The sequence below is a fragment of the Siniperca chuatsi genome, linkage group LG1 (genome assembly GCF_020085105.1).
Source record: "Siniperca chuatsi isolate FFG_IHB_CAS linkage group LG1, ASM2008510v1, whole genome shotgun sequence".
NCBI classification, from domain to species: domain Eukaryota; kingdom Metazoa; phylum Chordata; class Actinopteri; order Centrarchiformes; family Sinipercidae; genus Siniperca; species Siniperca chuatsi.
The window spans coordinates 20,322,963-20,332,500 of NC_058042.1; the positions used below are offsets into that span (position 1 = coordinate 20,322,963).

Here is a 9,538-nt window from a genome sequence, read left to right on the forward strand (position 1 = left end):
GACCATGGGAGGGTTTTTCTAGCATCATCTGTCATGCTCTTTTGAGTTTTGCTTTTTTTTTTTTCAGTGTGTACATAGAACATGGACACACACTGGGTTTACGTCTGAGCAATGCTTCTGAGATGAAACGTCTACACGCTGTCTCTTAAATATTTCAATTTAATTTTATTTAAAATGGAGCTTTCTAAATGTATTTTGTGAAAACTATAAAACATTTTGTACAGTAAAATTGTGTCTTAAAGAAAGCCTTTTTGCCTGTTCAATGCTGTGTCTTATACAATGTCAATGTTTACTGGGCCAAGTAGACACACTTCCAAAACGTTGACATAATGCATCATAGCTGCAAATTTAAACAGATCTAATGCTGACAAATGCCAGTACAAGGGCTTGTAATACACACACAACACCTCCAATTCCCACCAAACAAAGGTGTCCACAATAACAAACCTCTCTTGATGTATGGGCTGAACCAAGTCGACACAGACCACACAGCACACCACCACCACACAATGAGAAAGGTCAAGCAATTCACCATCACTGGCTCTTGTAGCAGAGTTACGATGGTATGAAAAAAAAAGTACAGAACCAATGAGGAGGAGGGAGCAGAGAAGAGAGGGAAAAAAAGTCATGGAATAAAGCAGTCAGTGCCTAGAGCGAGGCAAAGGAGCGATTGTGTGGCAGAGTGAGTTATTTTGCTTCACTTGCTGCCTCAGCGGGGGAGGGGGTTGTGTATGTGTGTGGATTTGAGGGGGTGTGTTAGAAAGAGAGAGAGAGCATCTAAAAGGAAAGGATGTCCAGGAGAGAGAGAGGTCAGGTAACATTCACACAGCATGTAACAGCACAAAATATCTTGCTAAAATTGATTAATTTAATTTACACGTCTCACTCAATATTTAATAGTCCAATCAGAACTTTGAGGATTGGAGGTTAATCAGATTTTTAAGGGTTTTTTTTTTTCTTCTGGGGATAATGCAATTTCTCTATTCATTTAATCCAGTTTATCACACAGACTGAGGAATACTGCTTTGATAGTATGGGGAGGGGAAGAGAGAACAGGTTAGGTGACTGCGCTGAGACAGAGGAGGAACATTAATAATTACAGAGAGGGAATGAATGAGAGATTCAAAATGCAAGAAAGACTGCAATTAGTGGAAGTATAAATAATACACAGCTTCAGGATAAAAAGGTTTATATGTAATTCTTGCTCGGAACAAAGTCAGGCAATATAAGTTTCTGTACAAGTTCCTGAGAACTTTGTAGTCTTTGATCTGTTTTTTAATGAGACACAACAATTCTGACCTGGAAATCTGAATCTGAATTTCCATGGCAGCGAACAGAAGCTGACACTCTCCTATTTAGTATCTGCAGTTAAATTCTGTGCTGTGTCTGTGAGTGTGTGCTTTAAGAAAACATGAAGTTACATTTCCCTCATCATTGTAAATACAATAATAGTCTAGCTTTGTGCATTTGACAGATATGGTAACATCATTATCTAAACTGTAACACAACATGTCTGAAGACAGGTCTGCTTTATTAAACCATAATTGGCAGAGATATCCAATGAGGTAAAAATGTATTGTCCTAAATTGTGTTACCTGAATAGTGCTGCGATGTGACGGCCATTCAATAATAGCACCCGTAAGACCTCAGCTAAAGCTACTGAAGGAAAACATCTATGGCTTTGGTTGGGAATCAATAGGACATGAGCAGCAGCTGCCAAGACACGATTATAAAAGCATATTCTCTACACTCAGTCCCATGGCTTTCTTTTTTGCTAAAGGCTAAGTGAGGCTTTCAAGAAGTAGGTCCTCTGAAATATGCCAACAGCACAGTTGTTGTGAGTGTTCATCTTATGTGTTACTGTTGCAGATTTCATTAAGATAAATAAATTATTTAACAAAAAAAGAAAATGCTTTATATGTAATACTGACATATATTTTTCTCCAGGTTTAACTACTTTATGATATGTTATAAAACACATAACACAATAACATGTTATAAACCATTACTGAAATGTGAGCAATAAAAAAGAAACATTAAGAAGGAAGCTGACAAAGAACTCCAAAACAAAACATTATTATGTCTGGGTTGTCCTAAGAACAGTGATGTTCCTACTTTGGGTGAGGTGAGGGGGATAAAAACATCTATGGAGCCACATGTGATCATTTGTTTTAAAAAGCCCACTGAACAGGGGAGAATACCGCATTCTCGACCTGATTGTGAAGATCCAGTTATTGTTATTGTGTTCAAAGGCTTAAATTAATTGAGATTTCCTGGTACCCTGAATTACTTATTCATACTCATTACAGAAGAATGTGTGGCTAATCATAACTCTCATCACTGTCTAACCATGTACAACTAACTTTATCTGAGGGCAGAACACTGACAAATCCACTGTCAATCATTTATAAGAAGTCATATTTTAAATGTTTATTTTTTTAAAATTTGCACAGCTACATGTTTAATATATGTAAATAGAATGTGCATAAAGACGACCCTTGGTTGAATGTGAGCACTGAGACTAGCATCAGTTCACTAAATTCTAAATGTACTCTATGCACTCGTAATGTGCATAGAAGAAACTGACATTATAAAACTTTGTTGGTGGTTTTAAAACTTAAAAAATTATCCACTTCCTGAACAAAAAGTGAATCAGCACCATGGTGACATGGAAAGTGTAGAAAACAGACATACCAGTAGCATGGCAACATAAACAAATGCCAAAATGAATTTCTTCTATTTTAATCAACCTTAAAAGTGTACCCTGAATACGTCAGCTCTTCGACAACAATAACTTGGAAAACAGTTTTTATCTTGACAACACAAGCTTTCGTTCACCTGTGTAAGTGACCTGTGTATGTCATCTCTCTCTCTCATACACCCCATGTAAGAGCACTCCATTCATGCATGAAACTGTCAGGTAACACTACCCTCTCCCAACACGTGTTACCAATACTGCCAGTTTTCACAGGCAAAAATATTCAAAGTGGCATCAGCAGCAGACAGAGGAAAACAAAAATGAAACATTTAATTTTTCATGTTGTTTTTTCTCTGTTTCTCCATGTCACCATTTGACCTAATTTGTTCTTTTGGGCTTGTCATGGCAAAGCAGCTCATCCAGCAAACATGCCTGATGAGGTGTGAAGCCTGCACCCAAAATCCAGCTCTCCTACCCTCTGCCCACATTCCTGCTCAGCTCTCCAGCTTACTGGAGGTTGACGTCACTCAGTGGCACAGTCTTAGGGTCAGATGGAGGCATCCCTATTCAAACCTGAAACCAGTGAGGCAGATCAGAGATCAGTCATTCATAACATGCTTACTTTACATCCTCTCGCAGTCTCACAGGTAGTCAACTTTCCCTTATTGTTTCACTTTCTCTCCCCCCTGCCTTTCCTGTCTCCCTCTACTGTACTGTCAAAAATAAAGCAAAATGCCCCCCAAATTTTCTTTTATTTAACTAAACAAAAGCACATTTCATTGCATTATCCAAGAAAATAAACTATTATTGTACACAGTGGAGCTAGGCAGAAGCCCAGAGGTTGGGAGAACACAGTTAAATTATTTAATGTTTGCCAAGACTAAACAACATTTCATGATTACACTTTACTTGTAATCAAAATCCCCAGAGGCAGAGGAAAACAAAAAAACAAACAAAATGTACCAAATCTTAAATAATTCCTCCATCTTGTATTTTAATTGGGTCAAGTACTAGTCACCCTGCCAATCATATACCTTCATATAACATTTTGAAATACCACAGGGCTCACATTTTAGCAACTTACAGTGGGAAAAAAATTCACCCAAACTGTGGGTATAAAAACTTGGCCATAAGTTAAATGAACTTCTCATGACGCTTGGAATGTGCAAATATCAGCCGTCAGAGTAAGAAATAACACATAGATGGTACTGTAGGTTTATTTAAAAAAGGACTTATATAATGAAATGTGTCCGTTATGAGACGAGGTACTGTGGATGTTTAGATCTTCACCACTGGCTGGGACAGTTGGCAGGTGGTAATGGCTGGCAGGGTTATCGTGGTTGACATTATGTGGGCGAGGGAACAACCTGGTCACCACGGTAAACAGAGACAACACTACGGCGTTCCAGGTGTTGGTTGCCTGTGGCAACTGTGTGGGAGCTCTAGAAGTCCAGGTGTTTGTTGCCGGAAGTGCCGGAGCCACAGGCTGAAGCCATCGTGGCCACTCCTGCCAGCTCCCCCCTGCTCACACGACTCACCGTCTCAGACAAGTCTGGAGGCAAATGCAGTCTCTACAGAAATCAGAGCAAGAGGGGTGGGGGTGGGGGTGGGGGTAGAAAGGTAGAGTATTAGATCATATGGAGAAAAAAGAAAGCACTACAGTGGATCAACATACAGTAGATGGTACACTTCTGTGATGTTTATTCACAGAGAGCCATGTTGGGTTGAAATTGCATTAGATGCTTCAGCACTCCCCTCAGCACTGGCAGCGTGGAGTAAACCTGCTAGCGTGCTGCTGAATGCTTGAGAGAGCTTTAGGTCTGTTACAGCTCACAGGGAATGTGTGTGTGCGTGATGTAGGGGTGTTTTAAGAAGTTGTGTATGGGACACAACAACATGCATTTATGAGGTGAGGTAAGAGAAGGTATACTTGTGTTGATTGATTTACAGCTAATACCAGAGTCATTAGAATCAAGTCTTTTAGCTGTTTCATAGTAAAGCTTATCTATGGAGCAGCCCTGGGCCAGCTCAAAGCACAAAGACGCTAAGAGGTTAATGAGGGCCACTCATGTAAAGCCCCCTAACACCAACACGTTAACTACTATAAAGCTTAAGAGCTCTGCTCTGCTCTCTCCACAAGCCGCAAGAAAGGCCGCCAATAGCACTCCATGAACAAAGTCTTGAAGAGGTGCTGAGAGCGTGAGAGGAGGTGAAGTATCTCCAGAGTCAAGTGTGCGGCGGATAATGGTGTTGAGGGGCATGTTGCTCGAGTGTCTATCGAGGAAGTTAAATCAGAATACAGGCATCCCGGGTACAAGAGAAACCCTGTAATTTTCCCCTGAAAGAACATGCCATGACATCTGAAACCCACTGGTCAAAGCCTGCGCTGGCACCCCACCCCGGGCCCTCTAAACCTTCCTTGCCTGCCACATCCTTACCCCCTCCAGACATATAGCTTTAGGAGAGCCCTTCCACTCCCACAGATACTTATCTTTTTCTTAATGACTAGGTGTTTGGGTACAGGGTTTAACAGCGTCATTACTAAGAGATAATTCAGGACTACGCAACACTCTACCCCTCTAGGGTAGAGTACTTCCTCCCTTTGTTTAATACTGTTCTTTTTTTCTTTTAGCAGCATTGAAACACCTGAGTCTGCAAAATGTTTTAATATATTGCTGATGTTCATGTCTGATATGAAGCCTTGTGCTCCTGCTACTGTGGCTAACAGGTCAGAGGCATGTCAAGTGGTCTCTTCTTCTGTTGAACACATTGCCTTTGTGTGTGTCAGAGGACCGTTTGTCAGAGAAGCAGAGGAAACAAGAGGAGTAGTCTTCACGTAGCCCTGCAGATAATCTGGTGCAGGTGAGCACTGAGACATTGTGAAGGACCTATAATTTAATGTAAGATGGTAAAGGTAAGGTTACAAAGGACTTAGAGACGCATTGGCGGAAGATTCCCACTGGGAGAAAAGACAAGAGATAAATAATAAGCATAAACTAATTCTTGTGACACCACAAGAAGAATGATCAAGTTGTTAGAAAAATACATATGATAAATTTGTTCTCTCAGTATGCATCTCTCTCTCTCTCTCTCTCTCTCTCTCTCTCTCTCTCTCTCTCTCTCTCTCTCTCTCACACACACACACAACAAAACATCCATGCAAACTCATGTATTGGCCTTGAGGGGGCCTCCAGAAGCGCTGCTCTGCTTCCATCCCTGCCAAACCTCACCTGTGTAACCTTTCGTGTCTTCAGCTCACTCAAGTGTGATTGAAAAAGAAAAACAATGCATTGATCAAGCCTGGACTCAGTCCTGCTTAACGCACTGCAGCGGAAACACGGTAGAGAGAGGGGTAGGAGAAAAATCAATCACATATACATCATCCTCAGTGGGTGAGTAAAAAAAAAAAAAAAAGACATCACACCGTTGTCTGGCTGTCACGCACCCACGGGCCAGGCTACACCGTGTCTGTTTGGCTCTGGGCTCTGTGAACCCACTGAGCATGTGCAGAGCGAAGGTCAAAGCAATCCAGAAGTGCAGCTCAGCTCCTCTAACCTTTGAGTTCAGGGGCAGATGAGAACAATCAATAGTAACATCAAAGTTAGAGGGAGGAGCAGACAAAACCAATCGATCAGTTTGACTCACACAGGGAAAAGAGAGTCTGGTAACAGTCAGGAACCAACCCGCACAACAGTGACAGCCAATATTAGAACTGATAACTGTTATTGGTTTTCAGGGCTTACTTTATATTCAGTTCCCCTCCACATAAACTGATTTCATATCACTATCAATGCAAGTTAACTGGATGAGGACAATCCAAGATAAAGAATTTAATTCATTTTCACCCTTATTTTGAAATTTAGACTCAAATATGATGCAAGTGCAGCACACTTATTTTAGCAGTGATAGGCCAACTGTGGGGCTGCCATGAACATTTGCATTGACACAAAATGAATGGAGGTCAGTGTAGGACTTAGACAGACACAACCAGGGAGGCTCTGAGTCTGCTTCCCTACGACCTGCACACTCCATGATGTAAACAAGGACATCCGGAAAACCCTCAGAGGCATAGTGGGGTGTATGTGTGTGTGAAGTCTTTCTCTGCTGCCTGGCAACCTTCACGAGGGTGGAGAAAGAGTAGAAAAAATAAATAAGGGAGGGTGGATGGGAGTGGATGGCGGGAAAACAGACCATTGGCTGTGGTGCACTGGTGGAGGGGTAAGGGTGGGAGGGGTTGTGAAAATAGATGTGTGCCACAATGTTAGTGCAAAGCAAGAGTTGTGATGTCAGTGTTCCCTCCCTGGTGGCGGGCAAGGGTAAAGGTCTGTGGTTCAGCTCCGCTCCACAGCCAGAGGGGCTGGGGCCATGCTGGCAACAGGGTGAGGGGTGACAAAGCTCCAAACGAGCGCTAAGCACTTGAAATGAGCCCTCAGGGCCGGCCCACGGACTAGCTTTGCCTAAGAGGGTTACTAATATCACTCCACAATGGACAATTCCCTTCGGCTTACTAAACACCCCAAAGACCCGGTTTTTAAGGAAAATGGCATTTCATGCAGCTTGTAACTGGTTGTTCACAATCTCCACATTGTTGTTTGTGGATATCACATCAGTGTTTTATGCCTCAGAAAAGTAACCAAATCAGTTTTTAAGGTTTTTGTCATGTTTTGGTTATGAATACAACAATGTTATGTAAGCGCATAATATTCCAAGATCCAAATGGACAGATTTTTCCAAAGGAAAAGCCTAAACAGGACCTACTCACACAAAGCAGCACCATCAAAGGCATTCCACTGGTGGTAACGGCTTGCTAATGACTAGAGTATTAGGTGCTAATTTAACGAGTAATTTCTTCCATAGGGTTTTAGCCACACTTTCAAATGGCCCGTGTCACTGTACAGCTTAGAACTATGGGAAACCCAACACCTTGTTGGAACACATGATGACTGGTCTGGCTGTTCCAATCAGATTAGCCGATGCTGGAACATGCTTATGGAAGTGACACAATATTAATCATAAACACCTACTTAACACAATCATTGTTGTAATTTGGTCAGCATATTATAAACTATTAAATCAGCGAAATGAGAGAAACTGAAGCTGAAGTCATTACAATCACAGAAAAAATGTCGCCCAAGCAATATGGCTATATGCTGTCATTCAAGAATAAGAAATTCCAGTTATTGTATTCATGTAGACAAACACAATGTATTTTTAAAAATATAGTTTGACTAGATTTATATAGCAAGTCCAGTATTCATGGACAGTGGTCACATTAGAGGTGATACCTTTTGCCAATTCCATTTCCCTGAGCCACACAGCTGCAGTGCAGCCACTGTAAACTAATGTGTACATCTGTGCATGACACCAGGTCAATGTCCTCCATTTCCAGTCCCGTTTCTACAACCAGCCAAGGGTCAAAATGGTAGCAGAACAAAATTGGTAGAAATTTCCCAGACTTGCTGGTCTATCCAGTCACTAAACCAAGCTAAATCACCTCCCAGGGCCGTAATCCCTCACCTCTAAAGTTACACTTCATTGTGTGGGAAATCACTTGCTGGACCTATAGGAACTAGTATTAACTTCAGCACACCAAAACCCACATAATGAGGTGATGTGCTTTTCTATTGGAGAAGCAAACTATCATCACATTCACGCTGCAAATTTCAGAGAATACTTCCGCTACCTTGCCAGAAAAAAAAAAGCAGAAATAACCCAGCATGAATCCCATCACTTTGGTAATTCTATCCCACCTACACCTAACAAAAGCAGAGAAGAAGCTCTTCCTTCCTCTTCTTCTGTGGTAACAAAGAGTGGAACACGATCCCTGACCTTGCCCTAAGAATAGGGAAAGTTTTTATCCCTCGACTTTTTCATTTTTAGAGAAATTCTTTGTTATTTCATTCATTGTCCTCATTGTTTGTCACTTTTGTGATTATTTTTTGTCAAATAAATGTCAACACATTTATTTTTTGTCAGGGCATTTTGGACCTTCTCCCTGTAGCCCTCGCTATTAATAGCTTGTAATGTTGGTAATTAAGGAAGTATTAAGTATAACATAACATGTAAGGTAAGCTTAAATGTTTTGTTAGTAAAAGACTGGCATAAAAAGAGTACAATAGAGGCAGGAGAAGAAACAAATGTAAACGACACTGGAGCTCATCTCGAGTTTCTTTTTGGTAATTGGGTGATGGTCACCTGCTCACCATGTCACCTGCTGCCTGATCCAGGATAATCTGAGAGGCAGGCATACAGACATTCAGGCGGACTGACAGATAGACAGATACAGACACAGGCTCCTCATCTCTTCTGCTTCATGGCTAATGTATCTGACAGAGTAGGCAGCAGGCAGGCAGAAGGATGAGTAAGCATTTTGAGAGTAATTATATTCCCAAACACTGGAAGAATGGGAAGGGACTAATAACTGACTGAATTTCATTAAAAGTGAGCATGTCCAAACAGGAAATTGATTAGCTGACAATATTTCAAGGTTTTTAATACCTAATGGAATGTTTATTCCTGTTCTTTTGAATAGCTAGCTCCTCACTTACCCTTCACGCTCCACAGACTGATGTAAAACAGCATTTGATAGTATGTCATGTTACTAAACATGACATGCATGGGAATCAGTTAGCTCCACGATGCTTCTGAATAACCAAATGGACAAACAAGGGCCAAAGTGTAACTGTGCTGTAACACAACAACTTGACTTGTTATCTCTGTCATCATCATCTTCAACTGAACCCTCCTCTGGGGGCCCCTGCTCGGGCCTGTCAAGAGTTTTGACAGGGAAAGCAGCGTGGGGCCATTTTGTCTCTTTTCAGTTTGGTTTTGTTTCTCTTT

General features: G+C 41.4%; 1 protein-coding gene across 3 annotated transcripts in view; it reads right to left on the reverse strand.

Moving 5' to 3' along the window:
* elp4 (elongator acetyltransferase complex subunit 4) overlaps positions 1-9,538 on the reverse strand; it is an 85,097-nt gene that overhangs the window by 26,270 nt on the left and 49,289 nt on the right. For 2 of the 3 annotated variants that reach the window (XM_044209442.1, XM_044209415.1), the window contains one exon: positions 1,173-4,269. The exons of the other annotated variant lie outside the window; for it this stretch is intronic. In XM_044209442.1, coding sequence (XP_044065377.1) covers positions 4,141-4,269 — 129 coding nt within the window. In that variant the 3' untranslated portion in view covers positions 1,173-4,140. Of the gene's footprint in view, positions 1-1,172; positions 4,270-9,538 lie in introns of those variants that run through there. 3 annotated transcript variants of the gene reach the window in all.